The following is a 25,590-nucleotide window of genomic DNA, read 5'->3' on the forward strand; positions in this document are numbered from 1 at the left end:
CCTGTGACTTGAAAAACACCCAATTCCTCTGTTACATTTCTTGCAATCTCACCTGATAGAAAGTTACAGGTTGAGACTTTGTTACGTGTAACATTTCTCCCCCAAACACAAACTGTAAGAAAGTCACCTGTAACTTTCTTACATTTTACACAAGTTACAGGCATCCAAACGGCCCCTTAGAGTTACATGGGGCCATGGCTTGGACCGTTTGATTTCATCTACATCATGAATCCGGCATGATATAATTTCTGTGTTTATTAATTATTACTTGTAGTAATAATACTCTGGAGAAACTACGAATTCAAAATTGGTGCCATGAATTTCACGTGCCCATTGAATGGGATTACCCAATCAATGGACCGCCTCTCTTTGGTGGGCTGAAACCAAAAAAGCAAACCGATCAATTATACCTACTATCCTGTCGGCAGTCCACAAGTAAACTGAACCAATAATTAGGATAACTAGACTGGTGCACTATTTGGTCAGGGGTCGCTTGAATGGTCCAGATGGATGGGTGCAAGGACTGAATTTCTGTAGAGATGATTTACACACCGTTTCTTATTAGTTAAATTGTCACTCTATTCTGAGTCCTTTTATACTCTGGCAAATTGTGATGGTTCATGCATGCAGTCAGCAATTACACATGCCCATTAGTAAGAGGTTAGGATTTCTGAACCAATCTGATTTTTGGGTTATGACTATCTACATTTGGGTCCCACGATTTCTCTAGTTTTAGCTCCTTTTAACTTGGTCTACTGAGTGCAAGCTATATTATTATTAACTCTCCTTTGTTACATCGTAGCTACTAACTCCATACTCTTCCTTCTTAATGTTTCCATATTCCATGTGGTAAGACAAATCATATTCTCTTGGACTAGCTTTTTACCCATGTGCATCCAGAATGACATGAAACTGATGCCTACTTCTCACAGGTGTTATTGCGGTTTGTTGCTTCCGAGAGACGCCCTATCCAGCCCTTGCTCATTTCTAATTGCACCTGGGTTTTGATGCAATGCCTCGCTTATAGGGAATGCCATAGCATGAGTTTGGAATGTCATATTGTTCAAATTCATGATGAAAGTTATGGCATGAACTTGACGCTGACTGTGAACTTGATGCAACCCCTTTATCTGGGCTGGGGACCGGCAATGATAGCACAAAACTCCTTTATGTGCAATGTAATAGACAATTACATAGGTTGGTTACAATCAAGGGCTATCAAATAATCTATTACACCGGTTGATTACAATCAACGAGTTTAATAACATCTAATATAATAAAAAATTTCTAGGAACCAACTTCATTCCATGGATTATAGCTAATAATTTCTAACATCTATTAACTAATAATATCTTTTTGAGTAATTCAGTCTTGTATTAAATATTATAAAGTATTAAAAAAATATTAAAATGTAAGTTTCTACAACTATGCCTACATAAAACCAAGACAACAATATAAATAAAAAAGAATAAGCAAACACATTTTATAAGTAGTAAATCGTTTATTACACCATGAATATTGCGATAGGAGAAATTATAGGTTCTTGCTGCATGCATCTTGATGGATCCAATCCCATGTAAATTGGGTCCATGATTTGGTTAACAATGCTATTGAACGATGCAACCTACTATGGACGAGGAAAGCCCAAAGTATTTTTCTGATGATCCTAGACATCCATCCCTTGGCCTTTTCTCCAAACCATGGTTGTAGCCTTTTCTGATAGTGGCTATTTGCAATTTATTGATAAAAGGGTTGCGACATTTTAGGCTATCATACCTTTGAGACATCCTTATGCACAGGGGAGCTCATTGGGTTAATGGTTTGGATCATCCAACAATGAGACCCACTTGCATGGACTGATGAATCAGGAAACGGTTCATTAGATTAATGGTTTGGATCGCCCAAGCCTATTCAAGGGGTGGGTGAAGACCGTCTCTCCATGATCAATTGCTTGGGATTAAAATCAAGAAGGTGATTGGTGATGGACCCTTACATCTACATGATACTTCAGCTGTTGTGGCAGATTTCAATATTGTTAGTTATCTGGGAAATTTCTATTCTAGTAATCCTGTGATGTCATTGCCCTTCACATGGTGTGGCTATGGGGGCATTCATGCCATAATTCCAAGGCCACCTGTAACGACTCTGATTTTTTTGACCCACTTGAGAGACCATGACTAAGAAAATTAGTAATTTGTTTTTTTTTTTTTTTTTCCTTTATTAATAGAACCAGGCAAATAGCCAAGTTAGTAGGAGCACTCTCGGTAGAGGGATAGGTTAGTGGATTAATTCTCCACACCACAAGTGTTATATTTTTTTTTTTTGGCAAAATCCTCAAAACCTTGGTGGAATCTTATAGATCCAGGGCTCTTCCTCTATTTAAAGGGAAGATCTGCGGGAAATTCTTGCAGAAAGCAGCCGTAGGAGGGAGAGAAGCTCTGCGAATGAGAAGCCTCTGCCGGTAAGTTTCTATCAGATTCCTTGTTTTACTTCTGGAATTTAAACTAACAACCCCATATCTGAATAATGAATGGAACAGACCAATCCTATGATCATTGTTCCGATCTGTCGGCAAGTTTGGATGATAGAGATTGGTTTTGAATGAGTTTCTGTAACAAGGATGATCCACTGTGAGAAATCCAATTGTCTCAGTCTAAGGAAAGCCGAATCTACGGATCACAAGGTCAAACCATGTTAGACCCTCAAATCTTAGATTGATTTGGTAATAGATTTCTCACAATGATCTACGAATCATATGGTTAATATTAGTTTTGTCGAAAACAGTTTTAAACTACTAGTTTTAGATTCCAGATATCTTGGTTTTGATCGATCATTTGGTTTTTCGAATTCGACTATGAGAAAAATCATTGGATGGATTGGACCTAACTCTATGATGAATGAGAATCATTAAAACCAAGGAACAAGAAGAAAAACCCTAAATTTTTTGAAAAACCAGATTGTGTAACAGAACCTGTCCGACTTCGATCAATCGATTGATGAGGTCGATTTTTGTCCAGAGACCAAAAACCATAATTTGTGATCCGTTTCGATTGATCAACATTGAGGTTCGATTGATTGTCAAGAACCTCGATCGATTGAACATATTGACCGAAGTTAACCGTTTTTGTCCAGTGAGCAACTTGATTTAATCCGACCTAGTTCGATCGATCGAGAATGACCAAAGGTGTCCAGAGACTTTGAGAATTAAATTTGAATTTTACTGATCCATGATCGGTCGATTGAGGACCCTCGAGATATCTCGATCGATCGACTGCATTGATCGACAATCCATGTTGTTTTCCAAAATTTAAATTTAAGAATTAATGTTGGGTCATCTTGCTTGAATCAAAGGTGGACCACACTTGTTGGAATAATATGATTGAATTATGGTATGCTAAATTATCTTCATAGGGATTTGAAGTATAGTTTTTGAACACGTCTGGTTATTTGAAGGATTCGACCCTACCACAAATAGGTGAGTGAATCCAAACGTGTCTCATATCTGTATGATTAAGAGAGATGAATTGATGGTTGTGATTGATATGGTTGCTATGTTATATTGCTTATGCTAGATGATTCTTGCCATATGATTTATGATTTGAACGTGCGAACATGCAAATCCTTGATATTCCGGAATTCGTTATTTCCTCTCAAAGAGAGATGTATCTATTGATCTACACATATTGATGCATAGAAATTGAGCATGCATTGCATGCATCCATTTTGACTGCATCCACACCTTGTGCTTGGGTTCCTGAGGGATCTCTCTGAATGGTTACGCCTGATAAATTCGTTACTAGATGCCCAAAATAGTGCAAGCTTACTCACGAAGTAGATGTATGATTAACCATGCCTACCTAGGTAGATGTCTGACAGGTACAGATTGCCCATGCCTGCCTATGGTGGATGTTTGAAGGGTACAATTTTTGGGTAGACGGATATCCAACCTAAGCAAGTGGGTGATTATCCCACTTGACATGCAAAAATGAAACCATTTTACCAAAGAAAATGCTTTTTTATGAGTATTATGTCTTGGCATGCACTGATCTAATAAGTTTGAAGGTCTTGAAGGCCTTTATCTCCTTTGATTATGGATTTCATGAATAAAGGATGCCATCCATAGCCTTAAGGTGACAAATGGGATTTGGAAATTTAGGGTAGCAAAGAGGTTGGATTTTATTTGATGAAATGGGGTGCTCAAAATCTTTGTAAAGCAGTCTTCCCATTCTAGGATGAAGAGATAAGGAGAAATAGGTCTCCTTGTCTAAGGCCATTAGGAACAAAAAAGAACCACATGGACTTGAATTAGTAAGGACCGAGGTTTGGTAGAAGAAATACATTCCTTTAATTTATTTCTAAAAAATATTGTTTTCTCCTTTCAAATTTCACTGCCTAGTTTTTGAACTCCTATTAATTTCACTACCTTTCTTCTATCTCTTAATGTAAACATCTGTAACCATTAACTTATGTTGCGTAGTCAAATTCTCTCTTGGTATAACTTTGCAATCCTTAAATATTCTGTCTTCCCAAGTGGAATGAAATCTATTTTGGCTGGTATACGATTCACTTTTGAAAATTATTAAATGTTCGTTTCTCTTTTTAAAGTATGCGTTTGCTAGAGCTAGATTGTATGCCATAGCAAAATCAAGGATAACATTACCCATCTCTTTTTTTCTTTCAAAATCGTATTCTCCATGTATCTTCTCATATCCTCTATTCCTTCCCCCCACCCAAATGACCATTTAAGTCTTATCCTCCCCTCTCTTCGAACTTCTTTATCCATGCATATGCTTAAAATTCTCCTAAGTCTATCCTCTAGCCCTACCTGCAGACTGCAGTGTATATGCACTAAAAACATTGATTCTCTCCTCCTAACATAAGTTTTAGTAATAAAATCTATCACTTACCGTCTTGGCATCTACGAACTTATCATTTAAATCTTTATCACTACCCCATTTTTATTACTGTTCTTTCTATATACCAAGTTTTATATCCGTTAATTTCTCTAGTTTTGGCCCCTTACACATTGTCTCTTGAGTGCAAGCTATGTTAATTTCTTCATTTCATTGTAGCTACCAACTCTTCCTTGTTAATGTTCCTATATTGCATGTGGCAAGACAAATCCAATTCTCCTAGATTAGCTTCTTTAACTGCATGCGTCTGGAATGCCGTGGGAGCTGTTGCCTACTTCTCGTAGTAGATGTTGTTGTGGTGTGTCACTTCCAGCAAACGCCTAGCCAACCCTTGCCCATTTCTCACTACACCCAAGTTCTGATGCGGCACTTTGTTTACAAGGAACACCCCGACATGAGTGGCAACTCTCCTTTATCCGGGCTGGGGTCTGGCAACAAGAGCACAAAATTCTCACAAGTGTAATGTAATAGACTATTACGTAGGTTGATTATAATCAAGCATTATCTAATAGCTATTACATAAAATTTCTAGGAGCCAACTTCATTCTATGGATTATAGTTAATAATTTCTAACATCTATTAACTAATAATATCTTTGTGACATGTTATTCTGTAATAGTAATGGTGGCCGTTACCACTGTTTTAACTATCGATGATACCGGCCAATATATCCCACGATATATCTTGTATCCCACTTGTGCGATACGAAACACACATGTATTGCCGATATATCTTACATGTTCGATCCAGTGAGCATTTTGAATTTTGGATCTTTAAAAAAAAAAAAAAAACATTATGTTCGATGTCAAATGGTTATAAATCCATTGGTTCTTCATGTTTTGCATGAAAAATCATGGAGTCAGAGCTTTGATTTCGATATCCATTGGTTCTTCATGTTCTCTATTTTTTTTTTTTTTTTTGAAAATTTCCTTCAACCAGTTATCAAATAAGACTAATTTCGAAGTATTTGATGAAATGATCAGCACATACACTCTAATTTCAACATTTGAGTGTAGGTGGTCTGATTTGCGAAAAATTCAAATTTTTTTTTTTCCAATTTCTCCCAAATTGCTTGCAATGTTGCACTACAAACATGAAATCAAACATGTATGAGGGTTGATCTATTGGTTTGTTAAGTCCTCGTCAATTTTCAGAAAATAAAAATAATTTTTAAAGTAAAAATTAATAGAATATTATTAAAATATTATTTTTTCTTCGAAATTCCCTTCAACTAGCTGTCAATTGAGACTAATTTCGAAGTATTTACGAGCGTTTGATGAAATGATCACACATACACTCTAAATGTCGTGTATTCAATATGAATATAGTTGCATTAGTGAAGTTAGATAGCGCATTGAAACCTATTACGTGCACTTCTTTTTTGTGATATTATTATTTAGAAGTGTGTATTAAGGTCTTTTTTAACAATCCCTGAAGTTTCATTGAAAAATTCAACTATTTTCCTAATGTTTCCCAAAAAGTTCGATAAATTACCTAATACAAACGATATATCCCGTGCGATAACCTATATGTATCTGTATCCCAAGGATACGATACATAACGCGATACCGATATTTCAAACACTGGCCGTAATGGCCACCACTGTTACTGTTACAATATGGATTGTAAAAGGCATTATGGTTCATTTTTTTTGTAACAGCGATTACGACCATTATGATCCTATAATGCGTAATGATTGCCACCGTTACCATTACGTAACAGCTGTTATGATGCACCTTTCTTTTGAGTAATTTAGTGCAGTATTACTTATTAGAAAGAAATCTATAAAAATATTAGGATGTAACTTTCTATAACTATGCCTACATAAAACTAAGGCAAAAAAAAAAAAAAAAAGAAAAAAAAGAAAGAAAGAAAGGAAAAGAATTTGGGTAAAAAAGTAGTAAAGTTGTAAATAGTTTGTTAAACCATGAATAGTCTTATGAGAAATTATAGGTTCATGATACATGTATCTTGGTTCATTGAATCCATGTCAATGGATCAATTCACCAAAGTAATTTTCTAATTAATAGATCCTATACGTCTAATCTTTGGCCCTTTTCTCTAGACCATGATTGTAGCTTTTCTATAAGTGGCTATTTGCAAGCCATTGATTAAAGGGATGGAATATTTTAGGCTATCATACCTTTGAGGTATTCCTATCCATTAGGGGGGAAGAATAGGACCACTTAAAATTTTGCTAATTAAAACACAATTACCTAACTTAAACTAATTTACTAATTGAACTAAGGCAATTTAATGCTAAGGCTTCCAAGCCAATAGTAGGTCCAATCACATAAACTACACAAGATATATCAATTAGGAACCTAGTTTATAAATGATAGTGTACATGTGTGTGGAATGTGTCAACTATTCCAATCCTAGCATTCGTCTAATCATGCATACATATAATTCAACTAAACAACCACATAAGTATAATTAGAAATGTGCTCCATTGACAATTCGAAACACAAGCATTTATAGTGGTTTGGTTTCCCTATTCCACTCCCGGCGGACGCACTCTCCTTGAGTGTACTGGTATTCACTATTGAAGGTTTTAGATTAGGTTCACCTTTAACCTTTACAACCCTACACAAGGACCTAACGTATACTCCCATTGGAGGCTTCCGCAAGAGACTTTAGTTGGTCTTTTATCGGCTAACTAACAACCTCTCTCCTAGTCCAAAAACCTACGTTTGCTCCCATCGGAGGCTCTCGCGGAGATTAACACGTACACACCCGTGTCCGGTGAATTCGACCCTACATAAGAACCTAGATTCTACACAAGAACCTATTGAGTTTGGGTAACAAACTCTTACCCTCAATCCCACACAAGGAAAGAGAGTATGGACTCATGCATGACACTTATCGAATCGAGCTCCATTGATGCGTCGTTCTTCAAAGCTCTCCCATGCTTGAATCCGCTCCTCAATTGCTCCCTTGATTGATGATGCCGATGCTTGCCTATGCTTCAGCTCAAAGATCAAACATCTTGCATGCGATGTTCCATTGAGGTAACTGAGGTGATGGGAGGTTGGTAGAATCTCTTACAACTAATAGGATAGTTGAAATCCTACGGGATTCGCCTAGTTTCTAGGAAGATGACTTGGAACTCATGGGATTAGAGGTCTAGTATGCGTGGTTTGAGTGAGAAAACATCTAGCCTTCTATTGCACTAAAAACTTCTTGAAATGCTCAAATACCGAATACCCTATATATAGGAACTAAGTTCCAACGGTAAAAAAAGGGGCAAAAACGGCTCTTGTTGATCGATCGACCGAGCTATCGATCGATCGAACATAATTCGAAATTGGCCAGATATGTTGCCCGACAGTTTTGACCCTGTTTGATCGCTCAAGGTTGATTGATCGATCGATCAACCGATCGATCGAAAATCACTCGATCGAAAATTGCTTGATGGCTTTTAATTTGGCCATATATGTCATCGGGCAATTTTGGCCTTGTTTGATCGCTCGAGCCCGATCAATCGAGGGTCGCTCGATCGATCGATTGATGATCGCTGGATGGCTGCTGTTTGGGCAGTTTGTTTCACATCAGCCCACACCTCTTTTTCCCTTACTTATCCTGTTCTAATTTTGGCTTCTAAGGGTATGGATGATCAAACAAGGTTTACCTATAAAGGTTGGAATCATCTAGAGGCTAAATGTTGTTTTGGGTCAAGGGTAAGGGTCACCAAGGCACTTCATATACCTGTTCTTTGCTTCTTGTTGCTCATGTCCTTTTGTGTCTTCAGTCTTCAGCTTCCAAGGGCTCAACTGACTCCCTGCCACATGGACTCACGTGATTGACAGACAAGGTGCACAAATAAGTGTACTAACAATATTTGTCTCATGCCTTAGTCTTTGCTCAATTACTCTCTGTCATAGTATGGCTCATAAGTTTAAGCCCATGATAGTAGCGTGTAGCTCCAGTCCAAACACTAAATATACATGATACAATTTTATATACGAATTGATATTCGTAAATTATATATGAAATAAGGAAATTTTTTGTCATTAAATAAGGCTTTATTTGAAAGGGAAGTCCAAAGGCGCATTACAATGCAAGTGCATTACAAAGGAGCACCAGCCAATGAGAAGCTACTACTTCAAGGCTGCTTGGGGTGAAAAGGCTTGAGATCTCCACTGCAAACAAGATGTTTTACTCGAAAGACAATGGCGGGGATTGTGGCAGCTTATGCCATTGAATCAAGGATTTTTCCTTTCCTCCCTTTATAACCCAAAGGATAGCTGCAAAATATAGCCTCCATAATACTCTTCCCTTTTGCCTAAAGGGACCAAGACTCCATGCTTCAAAAAGGAGATGAATAAAGCTTATGCCTCTTTAAATTGATGAACACACCAATTCCTAATGGCCCTGGTGAAAGAACAATGGATGAGCAGATGATCCAAGCTTTTTGCTTCATTCAATCACATGTAACATGCATTTACTATGATGAAATTTCTCTGCAGAAAGCAAAGCTAAGCAATATGCAGGCACATATCATCGGAAATGGATAGTTTTTGGTTCATGGATTAAATTGAGAATTGCTGCTTGCTAGCAATCCCATAACCAAATGAGCCTGTCCTCCCTGGAAGTAGCAATCCTCAGGATTAAAACGTCCCCGTGGGAATAGACGTCAAAGAGAAGAATCACTTTTGCCTTCAAACAAATGGGAATCAAGGTGAGAGCCATGGCCGAGTACGAACGATTGGGAGTCGAGTTCTAGAAGTATCATGTTTGGAACGTGGGAGAGCTTGACTTGGGGATGGGAAAGCCTAAGAGATGAATAGAAGCTGATTTTGGATTAATCAACACATAGCATTTGTTGGCAGGATGGATAACGTCTTATTATTATGAGCGGTGCTTGCCAATTCGAGATACTCATGGGTTGGCGGGCTTATGCACAATTTCCTTTGATTTTCCCATAGGACGGTGTCTCAAAACAAAGGGGAAATTGCGTTAGGGCATCTGATCATTAATGAATTGGGCCCTTTCATATTATTATTTCTAATTGAAAATTACACTCATAAAAAACTTACGTTGCTTTGCAGCTACCAAACGGGCCCTGAGTCTTTTCAATGTTTTCCATGATGAATGTTGCTAGTATGCTCCTTTGCATGTGCTCCATTGTCTTGAAATTGTAGCTAAAAAATTCATTCCATATTGAACGTGACTAAAATGGTTAAATGGGTTTATTTGGAGAAAAGCATGTCAGTCACTAAAGATTATACTTAAAATACATAAGAATGAAAAAATGCTTAAAAAACATAAAAATGAAAAAGGGCATTAACATTAAATCAAAGAGAAATTGACCACTAATGTATATTACCGACAAAAAACCATTTCTCATGACATTGGTGAGATAAAGAAAAGCCGAACATGGATCTAAAGTCCCCTAATGAAATTCATTGCTAGATAGAGGGTGGTAGGGATGAAGAAAGAGAGATTTGATTTGGGCTTGTTAGATTTTTAACATGTTTTAGGTTAGTTATAGAACTGTTTTGGATATGTTTGTGGGTAGTTATCAATCGGTTCATCTGTGTGTAGTGTGATTTAGTGAGAGTGGTGTGGGAGTTATGTGTGCATGAGCATGATATTTTATAATGGTAATGGCTAGTACTGTTACAAATTTTTTTTTTTTTTGGGTTGGGAAAAACCTTGTATCAGCCTTGTAACGGCTTGTTTTTCATGTAACAGCTGTTACAACCATTATGCCTCCGTAACGTGTAACGGTGGCCACCATTACCATTACGTCATTGCTTTTGTGTACCTCCTGTTACCATTACGTCATTGCTTTTGCGTGTCTCGCATGTGTGTGTGTGTGTGTGTGAGAGAGAGAGAGAGAGAGAGAGAGAGAGAGAGAGAGAGAGAGGAGTTTCTATTTGTGCTTTCCAAAAAACATTGTTTCTACAAAATAGTTCGATTGAAGAAAAAACCTTTCCCTTGGTTGGTTTTCAACAAGATTATCTTAAAAACTTTTCCTCCATTTCTAAATTTTGTTTGAAAAAAAGAGAGTTGTTCGTGAAAATTTACTTGAAAATTGAAGGCCACATGCGTGCGTTAAAGATGGATTATGGCACTTGTCGCATGTGACACTTTGGGACATGTGAGGCATTGGCACACGTTGGTTGCTTGAAGATGGATGGCGGCACATTCGAGTGCTTAAAGATGGATGGCGACACATTTGGCACATGTGGGGTGCTTGAAGACGAGGGTGACTCAGTGGGGCTTCTGGTAAACTGGCATGTGGGGCTCATGATTATGAAGTCGTGCGGTGGTACTTTTTGTGCACATGGCACATTGGCATATGTATGGTGCTTTAAGATGGATGGTGGCACATGGGCATATATATGGTGCTTTTAAGATGGATGGTGGCACATGGGGCACATTCGCACATGTGGGCCACTTGAAGTTGGATATTTGTGTGGGGCACTTGAAGGTGGTTAGGAGGCACATGTTGCAAATGTTGCTCATGTGAAACACTTAAGGATGGTCAAAGGCCACGTGGCACGTATGGGTTAATAGCATGTGGAAATTGGCACATGTGGGGTGCTAGAAGATGAGGGTGGAATATGTTGACACGGCACATTGGGATGTGTAGCACATTGACACGTGATGCATTAAAAGATGGACAGTGGCACATGTTTCACATTTGGCATATTGGCGTTGGTACGATTCTTCAAGATGGTTACACATGTTGTACATGTGGCATATTTTTTTGGGGCACTTGAAGATGGATGGTTGCACATGTAGGCAATGTTTTAAATAGTGAATTGCACGTAGCATAGCGCTCATCCCTCTGAAGTGTGAGGCGTAAGCTATGCTACATGCTACTAGATTTTTATTCAAGGTTGCACTTGGTTTCACCAAGTTCATGATATTTTGAACCAAATTATAGTGATTAATAATGAAATTTAACAAAACCGCATGACATTTGGTGCAACCAAATTCAACTTAAAGTGATAGGAAAGGACAATAACTAAGTATAAAGGTAAAGAAGAGCAATGAAACTGATTAAATATTGTTACTTATATTATTTTACTAAAAGCGTTGAAAAGATTATCTTTTTTTTTTTTTTTTTTTTAAATATTGAAAATAGAAAAATGTAACAAATTAATGAAAATTTAATTGTTTTTAATGTTGTAGTGAAAAATAACTTGTATTGAAGCTACATAGTGTGTAAGGTATAGTTTGTAGCATGTAGTGCAGGTTACATGTGACTTAAGCTATTTTAATGAGCTACGTAGCGTAGAGCGTTAAGGAGACAGTGTCCCGTATCGGTATCGGTTGGCGTAACGGTGCCCTCCGAAACCGATACGGATACGGGGGCGTAACGGCGATACGGAGGCGTAACGGCCCGTAACGGCGCAAATTTTTTTTTTTGCCAAAAAAATATGAAAAAATATTGATTAAATCCGGAATATTCTAAGCATTCCAAATATGCATTCATTTATAAATTGGAACATGTTTATGGTGGTGTAACGGTCCACTATTTGGTGAGAAGTTGTATCGGACTGTCTGATTAATTTTTTAACCAGGTAACTTGAATTTGACTACAAAATTCATATATTTAATTTTTTTTAAATATGTAATTTATATACTTAACAACTTGATATTATTTCTCCCTATAGTTCTTTAAAAAAAAATGAAATTAAATTTAGGTAGATGGCGTTACCAATTTGGGGCTGACTTGGAGGACCAATCTATTCTCCAAATCAGCCTCAAATTCATGTTATTTATTGTCATTATCCCACTTATAAATTGGTGGACATTTATTGGATAGTGAATCATAAAAAAATAAAATAAAATCAAAAGGTCCTATTTTAAAAAATAAAAACTCACAAATTAATAATTAAAACTATTTAAGTAATTTGATTTTGGCATTGTGAGTTAGCAATTGCAGTCCATAATTTAATTGTCAAATTTTAAGTTAATATATGTCTCGTGTACAATTATTTAAGGCTTGAATTAGGAGGGACGCAGATGTAAAGTGCAACACGTGTCAAAGTTTTTTGGGCCCCACCCGTGATGAATGTGTTATATCCATAACGTTCATTCATTTTGCCAAATAATTTTAGGGCATGAGCCCAAAAATGAGGCACATCCAAAGCTCAGGTGGATTGCACCATAAAAAACAACAATAATTAAATGTTCACCGTTAAAAATTTATTGAGGGCTAGAAAAGTTTTAGATCAAGCTGACATGTGTGTTTTCCCTTCATCCACGTCAATGTGACCCACTTAATAAGTTAGATTGAAAATAAACGTTACAGTGGACTTCAAGAAAATTTTAATAGTGAGCATTCTATAACCATTTTTTCCTATGGTGTGGTCCACCTAAGATTTGAATATTACTAATTTTTTGAATCCTAACATAAAATGACGTGGCAAAATGGATGGACGATATGGATAGAAAATATACATCATAGTGGGCCCCACTTGGGTCTGATCACATTGGATGGAAAATAAACGCTACCGTGCGCGTACGAATTATTTAACGTGAAAATCATTATCTTTGTTGCTATTTTTGGTGTGGTCCAGATGATATCCGGATATAAGTCATCTTTTGGGCGGTGCTTTAAAATGATCTTTGAAAATAGACGAACGGTGTAGATGTAATAAATACATCACTGTGGAGCCCATATAACTTTGATCTCCTTTTAACCGTTCGTACAACTCGGAGCTCGAGGAGTGTCAGCGCGCGTCTTTGCGTGACACGTACCTACATCAGTATTAAAAAAAAAAAAAGGGCAGAGAGGGAAACGAAAAGAAAAAAAGAGGGAAGGAAGAGAAAAGAAAAAAAGAGGGAAAGGGGGAGGAAGAGATTGAGAGAGAGAGAGCGAGAGAGTGAGAGAGAGAGAGGAAGAAGAAGAAGAAGAAGAGGAAGAAGCAGCTGCAGCCGTAGCAGGGCGCAGCCGCAGCCGCAGCCGGGCGCAGCCGCAGCTGCTCGAGAAGAAGAAGAAGAAGAAGAAGAAAGAGAAGAAGAAGAAGAAAAGAAAGGAAAAAAAGGTGAGTTTTTTTTTTTTGTTTTTTGTTTTTTTTTTTTTTTAGGGCCCACCATTATGATTAGTATCGCGTAACGGGTCCCACCGTTACCGTTACGTATCGGCCGTTACGGCCGATACGTAACCGATTTGGGATACCCTAGTTAAGGTTAAGCTACACTACATAGCGTAATCTACACGCTACATAGCGTAGCTATTTAAAGCATTGCATGTAGGATGCTTAGAAGATGGATGGTGCTACTGCTACATGTGACTATCATATAGAGCACTTTTTATTCCCTCAATTGCTTGGAAATGATGCTTCTTAAGCACGGGCATAAATGAAAAAGGTATTTTTCAGTAAATGAGAGGAAAATGAAAATGGCATTTCTAGAAAATTTACATAAACAGACAACGGAAAGGGTGTTTTCCTCAATTAGGATTCGTGGAAAGGAATGGAAACATAGTTTCCCTACTCACTTTCGGTTGTCTGTCAAACCGTTCTTTGTGGAATTTTTGGTAGCCTTCTTTTCCCACTTTCCATCTTTGTTGGAAAATAAACAAATTTATTTTCCTACACCACCTCTAAGAAAGACATTTTCCATTGGTGGATGGAAAATGCGTTTCCAACAGTTAAATCCAAATTTATCATCATCCATCTTCAATCACTTCACATGCGTCAATTGCCAAATGAGTCATTGTCCATCTTTCTTTATGATCCACACATGCCACTGTGCCACATGTGCGACCATCTATCTTCTCTTGCACCCCACTTGCTAATATGCCACATGTTCCACCATTCATCTTCTTGGCACCACACATGTGCGAAGCACCCCACATGCACCATGCTACATGTGCCATCATTCATCTTCAATTCTCCAAATATGCAACATGTGCCATCATCCATCTTCAATTGCTCCAAATATGCCACATGGTGCCAATGTGCACAAATCATGCTTCTAGTTCAAGTGCCCATGTGTCAAATGTGACAAGGCGTTCCTCGTGCCACGTGCCATCATATGTAGCTTCAAGCACCTCACATGTGTCACATGTGCCAAATTCAGCTTCAAGCACCCACATATGCAGTGTATGCCGCATGTTCATTGTCCATCTTCAAGCATCCCACATGTGGATGGGTCATATCCCTAAAAGGTTAGAAGATAGGACAATGTAATCTTTTGGTCAGCGGCCTGAAAAACTGGACAGGTAATTCAAAAAATGAGGAAAGGCCCACATTTAATGCCCAAAGCTGGAAAAGAAAGGATGGTCAGATGATAGTTTGAGTTGTCCAATCACTTTGACTTCCAGACATATCCTCATGACAGCCTACCAGATCAATGGTCCCAATCACCACACACATTTGGCACTTATATAGTGAGGGTGATGCTCCATAAAACTTATGTGAAGTGCATTTTAGTGGCGTTCTTTTTTACTTTCACTATCCAATTCAGGTTGCTATTTTCAGTGTCCTAATAGCATTTTATCTGTTCTACATTGTTCATAATCTGTTTTGTAGATACGTGTAGAACGTGTTGCAAGTCTCATGATATCTACATCGATGCAGCATTCCAAGGTCAAGGTATATATGCTCTGTAACATGGTTTCCTTTTGAAATTGTTTGATGAAGAGGTCACTGACACATGTTTGAAATGGGAAGCAGGATATGAGTGCTGAGGTGGTAGACAGCAACCCCTACAGTAGGCTTATGGCACTTCAGATGATGGGTATTGTGGAGAAGTATGAAAGGATACGGGAATTCTCGGTTGCCATAGTTGTGTGTATTTATCTTTCCCATTTCTTTATTCCTGGCATCTTTTTAGCATGCAAAATATATTAGCTCCTTGAGACATGTGCCATACAGGGGCGAGTGCAGATGCTCATTGGAAATGAATTGCAGTAACTAAAGAAAAGATGAAATGGCTATCATATGGGCTAGTCCCACTCCTTTTCATAATGAGCTACTGGTCCCCTAGCTACGACCATAATTGTTTCAGTTCCAATTGGAAACACATGTAATTCCAAGGGTTTGGTTCAATTTTACATAAATTGCCAACCTAACTTTCCACTTCTGAATTGTGCTATTTGGATTATGGGTCGTCTCCAACCCTGATTGCTATTTTTACCACAAAAGTCTAGGATGATGGTGTTGGGCAGTTAGAGGCAACATGACCGGAGCGTTGCTAAGGTAAGGATTTTGAGACGGACATGTGGGAAGACAAGGAGGGAAAGAATCAATAATGAGGCCATATGAAGCAGTCAAGGTGAAGTTCCAATGGGCATATTAAGATGGTTTGGTTATGTGTAATGGCGATCAAAGATGGCTTCGATAAAGAGGCGAGCATTGATTAGGGTTGAAAGGCTTGAAAGGAGGTTGAGAGAGGAAAACCTAAAAGGGCTTAGATTAAGGTGGTGAGAAGGGACCAGGGTAGGCCTTAGATAGGATTGATGAGAGAAACAGGGAGTGTGATGCTATTCCGAAATAACTAAGACAAGGCTTGTGTTGATAATATGATGATCCTTATTTTGTTGATCTGAAATTATAGTTTGGTGCTCATATAGTTGATTAGATGATCCTTATTTCGTTGATCTGAACTATAGCTCATATAGTTGATTAAGTTGTAATACAAATTTATTCTTAGTCTATGCATGTGTGTGCGTGTGTCAATTTATTCAGAAGGAAGAATGGATGTGTGTCAATTCATTCAGAAGGAAGAATGGATACTAATGGATGTCGAGCTGTCATCCCAAACAACAGGGGAAAAGCCATAGGACCACAAATCATTACCACAGCAAGATGAATCCAGATTGATGCAGTTCTTGGCAGGATTCAGATGATGATAAAGCAGGAGATTTATTTGAACCTTCAGAGATCCTGCAATTTCATGGACTCACTTCTAGTTCTGGGAATCTGCAGCTTTTGTTTTGTGACTAAGTACATAGGACCACAAATCATTACATTTTCATTTGAAATTTATTTCTAGAGGACTCTTTACCAATGTAAGTATCTTGGCCAGTTGGATATGTTGCTTTTGAGCAATCTAGCAGCCTTTGTTGTTGCAAAAGGTTTGCATCTTCTGTATTGAATGCTATGACCTAACTTTATCTGATATTTTCCAGTTTTAGAGAATTGAACTGTAATGCTGCAGCTTCTTCTTTTTTTTTTTACCAACACTTGTGTTGGCGCAGGGCATAGGTGGCGTAGGTAGTGTTGCTGCCGAGATGCTCACAAGGTGCGGTATAGGACGTCTTTTGTTGTATGATTATGACACAGTGGAGCTAGCTAACATGAATCGGCTCTTCTTTCGTCCAGAGCAGGCATGCATTCTTCCACATCTTGTCAATTTTCTCCATCTGGATGCATTGTGCTTGAGGGCACAGTAGTTTAACTACAACTTGCATAAGTAGTGAACCCTTGGAACAATCTGCGATTTATAATAATGGAAGATATATGAACACATCTAACACTGAAAATGATTTTGATGGAGAATCTACTTATATGACCCTTAACATCTATGCACCTTATCTCTTTTCCATCTCAGGTTGGCATGACCAAGACAGACGCTGCTGTTCAGACCCTTTCAGAAATTAATCCTGATGTTGTGCTTGAGGTAAGAATTCAACTAGGAATCTATTTCTGTGGAAATTATTTGTTTAAGGTCCTTGCCTTTTTCTTGACTTGATTGTTTCAGATCTTTGCGTATTGCTTGATGGTCATGTGTTGTTTATGCAGTCACAGGTCCCATGATCATGCTAGGATGTGTGCTTATGTTATTAATTGTGTTCCTATATAATGTGCATTCGTGTTTAGTTTCATGTGGATGCAGTGTAGCAATACCAAAGAATGTAGTGAAGTAGTACCCATGGAAGGATCTTGGGAAGCAATCTTTAAGTGCTTACATTTAACAAAATGCACATTTAGGTTATTGATTATTGTGCTTACTGAAACACTAAAGATTTAAACTGAAGATACAATGGTAGTTCAACACCATTTAGCTATCAAATTGGCATTTAACAAATAAAATGTTTAGAGGCCCAAATTCAATGAGCAATATCAGATTGTTAAGATCGCGGAATCAAGTGTGGATTTGGGCTACATTCAACAATGGGGCTTCACTTTGTTATTTTGTATGCTCTTTGTTTTTTAGGGTAATTGGTATTGTCTGGGTTGCCAACTTGCCATGCATTTATGCCATAAGGTGGATGAGAACCAGACATTAAGAATTGTGTACTATTTGAATTCTAGCTCATGTTTTAATGGTAGCTACGTTTTAGATAACAAATGCTACAAATGTCATGCATTTGCTGGCTAAATGGGACTCGACATATATATATATTATTATTATTATTATTTGTAAATTATTTGTTTATAAAAGGAAAGGGTGAACTAGTGAACACATGGTAGCGACGTAGCATTAGCTGGCAGCTAGAGCCAGGACAGATTTTGGCATGAGTGTGGGAATGCTGAGCGAGTGGCACAATTCGTGATATCTACCATATGCATATACTGTTTTCCCCAGAAAACTGAAGCAAAACCTGTTCAATCTTAGTTCTTTGCCAGGAATGAGCTATCTATACCAAGTTTCAAATTTTTTTTTTTTTGGGTTGCACTTCATATCTTTGTACAGACTGGATAAACCAGAAAACTTAGTTTGGTAGCATTATTTCTGATGAATCTTTTGCTTATTCCAGAGTAAATTCTTTTGGTGAGCTTATATGGGCAACAACTTTGATCTGTGCAAATTGCTTCATTGTAACAATTTTAAATATATAATGTTGATATATATTGATTCCTGCATCACTTAATACTATTTGTTGAATTTTACTTGCCTATTGTATTCTAGTTTGTTTTGATTCATATAATGTATCTTTTGTTGTTTTTTAGATAAACAAGTGATATGGTGATTGTTTTATTTGTGTTTAGAGCTATACTCTCAACATCACAACTGTCAAAGGTTTCGAGACTTTCATGGAGAGCCTAACATGTCGAAATTTTCGCTCAAGTAAGAAAGGCAGTGGAGTTGATCTTGTTTTGAGCTGTGTAGATAATTATGAAGCTCGTATGGTTGTAAACCAGGTAATTGCAATTGCTATAAACAGGATAGGAGTTCTCTTTACATTTTGTAGGCTTTTACTTTGTTAGACGTCAGGACTGACAATTGCTTGGTGCCTATCCGGTGATTGGACTGGTGTTGTTCTGGATTTTTAAATTAGTTTTCTTTTTCATATCTGGTGCAGAATTAGTATTTATGATAAGAATGCCTTACCGTTTAGTATAGTTTAAGTGTTTTGCATTTGGTATCTGATGCAGTTGTGGTTATTCAGGCTTGCAACGAGCTGAGCCAAACATGGATGGAGTCTGGTAAGAGAAATTGTTCTTTACCATTAGATTGAGCTCTCAACAATTGCTGCATTATATCTTCTGTTCATTTCTAGATGTGCAATATTTATACTGTTAAATCACATTATGATTCTGTGATTAGCTCTGATAAAAGCTGTACACGAGTTAATTTCATGGCTCCTGGAGAAACCTACTTGGAACTTATCATATGGAACATTTAAACTATAGTCACATGTCATGAAATTGCAAATGATTGAACATATCCCATCATTCTTACATGAGTATGCGATGGCTGTAATAAGTTGGTGCTTCAAGGAAAGATATCATTTTTTCCCCTGAATGGTAGCAAATATTCAATTTCCCTATTTAATTTCTTGTTTGTCACACATGGACATGTGTTAATCAAGTAATTAAGAGTTTCTCTAGCTAGGCACAACCCGTTTGTTAAAGATTCATATGAGTTAGTAAGAAAATTGTGTGGTCCTTTTATTTTTAGTGGAACCTGTCGGAATTTGAGGTTGCAATGGTGGTTGAGCTTTTTGGATCCTAGTGAGTGTCATTTCTTTTCTCCCACATGAAGAAGATGAGGGTTCAGGAGTTCCTCTCCCAAGAGCTTCCTCAAGGAGACATGCCCCCCTCCAATGCCCCTCTGAGCAAAATTCCCATTCCCCACCTCTAGCTGTGGCCTTTTGTTGGTGACTATGACTAACGAGTTCCTCACAGTGCCCAACTTCAAGAAAAGAAATTGGTTGCTTCCAGAAGTATGCCTCATGAATGGGAAAGATGAAAAATTGGTTGATCATCTTTCCCTCTGATGTGAAACAGCAATTCTTATTTGGTCCCTTTTTGGTTTATTTGGAATAGATTGTGTCCTCCCTGGTTTGATTAAAAATCTTATAGGGGGATGGTTTGCTGGTCCTTCAAGCCTAGGGGTAAGAATCTTTGGAGAATGCTCTCACTCACTATTAGGTGAAGCATACGAAAACAAAGAAACAATAGGACTTTTGAATGCTGGCTCTCAGACTTTGTGCAAGTTATCGGGAGAGTCAAGTAGTCTTAGGTCAATTTGGGTCTTTGAGGTTTAGGAGTAAAAGGGGTTTCTAGTCAATGCTAGAATAAAGAAGTTGAATTTCTTAACAACTTCCCATATGGGAATCTACAGGAAGTTCATTAGGGCGCCCTGATTTCTGCTCATCAGCTGTTGGTTGGGTGGTGCTCCTCTTATTCCGATGGAAAGGATGGATCCAGGGAAAATAGAAAAAAAGGGGAAGAATGAGTTCATATCCTAGGATGGGGGAAGGTATGGGCCATATTCAAGTTGGGCACGGAAGCAGGGATTCGCAGTGGAGGGCTGAATAATTAGTGTAGTTAGAAGTGGTTTTAATTAGTGTAGTTAGAAGTGGTTTAGGTTGAAACCAGCTGAAAAATGTATGAGCGCACTCTAAGTTAGATCTCTGTCGTGATTGAAGAAGCATTATTGATGATTTTTGAAGCTTGCCCCCAATAATCATGAATTAGTGCCCTCTTTCGGGCTTGTGGAAAATTAATATCTATGAGAGTTCCAGAGGTTTTCTGGGGCTGTGTGAGCGACTGGATCTGAAGTGTCATTAGGCTCTCCTTCAGGGAAGTGGGTTCTATTTTTCTGGAAACTCTAATTGGTTAGAGATGTAAGCGATCAAATTGGGATTAGGATTTATTATCATGAAAAAAGGAGAGGGATTGGGACTTTGTTATTAAGGTTGGAGGTTCAAAGATGGTAGAGGGCAATTTATTTAATGCAATTGCTTGGTCTTTGGGCTCTCAACCACTATTCGTTCTGCCTTCTTTGAGATCTCATGGACCACCGAATTGTAAAAAAGTGAACTTGAGGACACCATGCTCATCTCAAAGGATTCCTCCAATCCTGGAGATACTGGGATTTCCCATAGAACTACTGTCATAATATTAAGCTTCCATTTTCTGGAAGGGGAAAAACCAAACTGCCACTAGAAATCTCGGGTTCTGGAAATCGTCGATCATGATTGTCTAATCACAGTGAAACTTTCAATGTAGATATTCCTTTGAATTCTTGAGCTCCCCATCCCCAATTTATCATGGACAACTTGATTTTTTCCTGAGTTTTACTTAATTGTTTGGATTTAAATAGTCTGAGGTTTCTTTCTTTTAAAATGTTCACATAGGGCTGTCAATGGGCCGGGCTTGGGTTTGCTTTAGTCTGGATTTTGAGCTGTTCGGGCTGGGCAATATTTTGATCGTGTAGCCCGAGCTTGGCCCATTGACAGCCCTATGTGCACATGATGGGCAATGAAAACATTCTCCAAAGGATTTTTCCTCATCTTGAGCAGCCCATCTTTCAACCCCTTCATAAGTTTGTTGATTGAGTTGGGTATGATCCACTCTATTTGGAATAAAACTGAACAAGAGGGCCAAATTGAAGAAACTTCCTCACGGTGAAAAAAGAGATGATTGACCGTTTCTTCTTCTGTTCTACATATGAAGCACATATTTGGAATAATCCAATTCTCTCTCTCTCTCTAGAGATTGTCTATTGTGAGGATCTTGTTAGAGCTTGCTTAAAAAAAAGCCACTACCCAAGGTAGGGCTTGCCAACCCCTCACTTCTGCCCGCCCATGGGGGCCTCGGCAAAGCAATTGGGTGCAACTCCTTGACAGACTTTTTGGAGGATTGACTAGGACAAGGAGCCTATATATGTTCATCTTCTTTGAGGTGGGGCAAAGAAATCTCGTTAGTAGGTAAAGAAGCTCACCACAATCAAGGAAATAGATGGACTACTCTAATTTGTCTTCAAGTGCTCACAGGAATCTATGACAAGGGTGTTCCTCTTTGCAAGAGGAGTAAAGCTTTAGGAATTTGACCAAGAGTGAATTTTCTCCCACCACTATCTTCCCAGAAGCTAACCCTCCTGCCATGGCCCATCTTATGGCTAACATCATTTCGAAGGTATTCCTCATGTCTCTAGACGCAATACCAAAATGTGAAATAACCTTCTAGGTACATATTCGGTTACCCTTCACCACTGTTCTAGGGGTTGGGAACCAGCCTCCAACCTCTTTCAAATTTCCCATATTTGGAAGCCATGACCTTTCCACATACTCCTCTTTCTCATCTCTGAATCTCCACCACCATTTAGCCATTAACTCTCAATTCTTCTGCCTTATTTTGCCAATGCAAAGGGGCCCTTGCTGATGGAGTGCTTTTAGTTCCTCCTTTTGCATTTACATTGAATGTGTTGGATAGGAGGGCTACATGTTCAACACAGCGGCGTGACGCGAGATCCACTCATGATACGTCTATGTGCAAAGGGGTGGCACATGCATTCTCTACTCAACACAAGCTGACACCATAGGATGTACATGACACTTTGCATGTGGTCAAGACTCTGGTGTTTTGTCTGTGCGCATCTTCCCCTATTGAATCCATTAGGGCAGCGCTGTTTGCATGATGGCTGGTCTCCAAGTGTTGACTCTTGACACCAGTGTGCAGGGACGATGCATCGTCCTGGTCTTGACACACGAGCACCTACCCTAAGTTGCATGATACTTGGCCAACTTGCTTTTGGTGAAATTGACTTGAAGATTCGAGAATTTCAAAGCAACAAAGAATCGCTTTTACAATTTCCACCTGAGAACTTGAGGATTCTTAGAAAATAGTATCGAGGATTCTTAGAAAATAGTATCATCCATAAATTGGATGAGATATTGGTATGCTTGGTGGTCCAGTGGAGAAGCTTCTAAGAGTACACTCATTTGAGGCTCCCATCAAGAGTTTGGATAAGCCTTAAGCGACTACTGACAATAGTAATGGGGACAAAGATCCCCATTGCCAAATATCTCTTGAACCATGCCTTTAAGAGAGTCATTTATCAAAATGGAAAAGTGCCCAACCTCTATCCTCCCTCTCCATTGATCAGAAAAGCCCATTCTTGGAATAAGTTATGATAGGAAGGACCTTTCCACACTATCACATGCTTTATCCATGTCTGCTTTGTAGCAAGATCTGGATCATCAGTTCTTTTCCTTGAGTTGATATGTTCCTTTGTTAGAAGGATGCACCCCTGATTTGACACCTGCAACAAAAAAAGCCTTGGAATGGGGAGCTGATAAAGCTCATAACCTCCATGATTTGTAATGCCTAAACCCTATCGTCATGTCTAGCATTTTCATACACTTGCATGTGCTCAAACTTTATACTATTTTACTTGAGTCTGCAAAATAAAGCATCATTTTTGTTGGTAGATGAAGGCGAAATTCGTCAATTCCCAAAGTGGATAGGCAGGGACAAGAGCCTCAACAGTTCAAAGGTCTACAAAGTGAAGATTACTGGGGGAAAAAATAGACTGATTGTTTGAATGGTGGCTTAGAGAAACAATTGTGAGAGTGTGACTGATCCCTGTGCGAATTGCAAGCTTATGTTGCTTACATTTCTGCGTGCATGTGAACCTCTTATACTTGTGTTGCTACAAGCACTGTGTACCAGAGTTGGCATTATTCATTCTCTGCCAACATTACATGTCAAGCTTGGTCATGTACGAAGGCAGAGAACCCCTTTCCAGTAGAGAGGCTCTTGGAGGAAAATAAAGCTCTCTTGCAGTGTATGTTTTTTGACAAAGAAATGTGGGTTGAATGGAAACTACATGTAATTAGACAACAGGGTACATAATCCCAATGACAGGCAGTAGGTAACTTGAAGACTGGAGCCTTAAGTTCTTAATTAGGATATGCATTAACTGGTATGCTTTAAATGTTTGATATATAATTCTATTATCAGATTAGTTTTTGCACTGTAAATGGGATGCAATTTGTTCTTCTGTCTACCTTTATGATTAAAGGTATGTTAACTGTTGACAGTTGCATTGCATGGTGATGACTGATTCATGAAGCTGCCATTTTAAATATTGACGGAAAGATATGGATAATTTTCTTATTTTTGTTCTATAATTTGGGCAGGTGTATCTGAAGATGCTGTTTCAGGCCATATACAGTTGCTGATTCCTGGGGAAACTGCTTGTTTTGCTTGTGCTCCTCCTTTGGTAGGCTCATATTCACTTATCTGAATGATTCAGATGGTGCGAGTAAAGCTTTCTTTCTTTCGTTTGCAGATGGTTTTGGTCTGAGAATCCTTTAGGAAGCTCCACGTATACATCCTCTTGAAGGTCTTCAATAGAATTACATTCTTGACATCGATCTGAGGGCCACCCTTTGACCGCAACAATTGTAATAGATAGTGGTCGTAATTGTAGTCATCACCTCCTTGGCATATTTTGTAGCTATTAGTATATTTTGTAGCTACAAGCCGTGCTTTTATAATAGTAACCTTTTAGTAGGAATTTCATTTGACTGAGATTTGTTTTGAAAGGTAATTTGGTTGAGAATTGTGAAATGAAATAAAAAACTGCACCTTTCATTTAAAAAAAAGAAAGAAAAAAAAGTGTAAACCAGATTAGTCTTATGTGTTCATGAAGGTCACCCCATATGTTGTTATCGCTCTCATTCTGTGTTTCATGCGAATTTCTTCTTCACAAATGGTAATTTCATATTCAAATGGAGTGTTATAAAGCATCTCATTTGCTCTTCATTTCTTTGATGCTTACAACCTTGGCTTTGCCTTGTCCTTTGTCTCGTGATGTTGATTTCCTTGAGATGGATGACTTTGTGAGACGAGGGTCGATTGAAGATCTGAACCCCCATTAGATGTGGATTGGAGAGGATACGATTGGTGCCTCCTCAAATGTGTGAAACTGTCACTGGTAAATACGCACAATAACCATTGTCTGATTAACCCAAGAAATTTGATGGGTCTAAGAAGTGAAAGGAGAAGTTATACCACCTCTGTGGTTTATTACCTATTCCAATGTTCCTATCCTCCTTTATGTTGTGGGCTGTATTTCTTAACATCCATAGAGGATTTCCGTAACTGGTAGTTGGATATCCATAATGGATTGTACCAATCAAAGAAGTCAAGAATATAAAACAGATCTCCCATGATTCTTGGTGCTTCTTTTGGCTATTACTTTGTTATCTTTACTAATTTGTAAGACTTTAGGCCTATTAGTTTGCTTGGTAGCCCATATGATTCTAACAATTTTTTTTTGCTTCAAGGCTAGAGAGGTTCTTCCTAACATCATATATGAAAATCACGGGGGCTTTGTTTGAAGGAATGCAAATTTTGGATAGTGCACTAATGGCCCATGAATGCATCGACTCTAGGCACCGAGAATGGAAGAAAGGAGTTGTTTGTTAGCTCGATTTGGAAAAAGCTTATGACCATGTCAATTGGGATTTTTTGGACTACATATTAGGCAAAATGGTTTCTGGAAGGAAGGAGGAAGAAAAGTT

General features: G+C 38.3%; 1 protein-coding gene and 1 long non-coding RNA gene across 12 annotated transcripts in view; both read left to right on the forward strand.

The window, feature by feature from the left end:
- Positions 1–25,590, forward strand: part of LOC131235089 (ubiquitin-like modifier-activating enzyme 5) — a 52,740-nt gene that overhangs the window by 114 nt on the left and 27,036 nt on the right. For 2 of the 11 annotated variants that reach the window (XM_058232200.1, XM_058232195.1), the window contains exons 2-8: positions 15,413–15,475; positions 15,557–15,670; positions 17,083–17,211; positions 17,436–17,504; positions 18,818–18,970; positions 19,219–19,255; positions 24,202–24,284. In XM_058232200.1, the coding sequence (XP_058088183.1) occupies positions 15,440–15,475; positions 15,557–15,670; positions 17,083–17,211; positions 17,436–17,504; positions 18,818–18,970; positions 19,219–19,255; positions 24,202–24,284 (621 nt within the window). In that variant the 5' untranslated portion in view covers positions 15,413–15,439. Of the gene's footprint in view, positions 1–7; positions 2,462–3,411; positions 3,476–15,412; positions 15,476–15,556; positions 15,671–17,082; positions 17,212–17,435; positions 17,505–18,817; positions 18,971–19,218; positions 19,256–24,201; positions 24,285–25,590 lie in introns of those variants that run through there. The other 9 variants (XM_058232198.1, XM_058232202.1, XM_058232201.1 and 6 more) reach the window with 9 other exon arrangements.
- LOC131235091 (uncharacterized) lies at positions 5,311–14,234 on the forward strand. Its single transcript, XR_009165930.1, has 2 exons — positions 5,311–12,180; positions 14,072–14,234. It is a non-coding gene; the product is annotated as an uncharacterized LOC131235091 (long non-coding RNA).

This window comes from Magnolia sinica, chromosome 19, assembly GCF_029962835.1.
Source record: "Magnolia sinica isolate HGM2019 chromosome 19, MsV1, whole genome shotgun sequence".
In the NCBI taxonomy this organism is placed as follows: domain Eukaryota; kingdom Viridiplantae; phylum Streptophyta; class Magnoliopsida; order Magnoliales; family Magnoliaceae; genus Magnolia; species Magnolia sinica.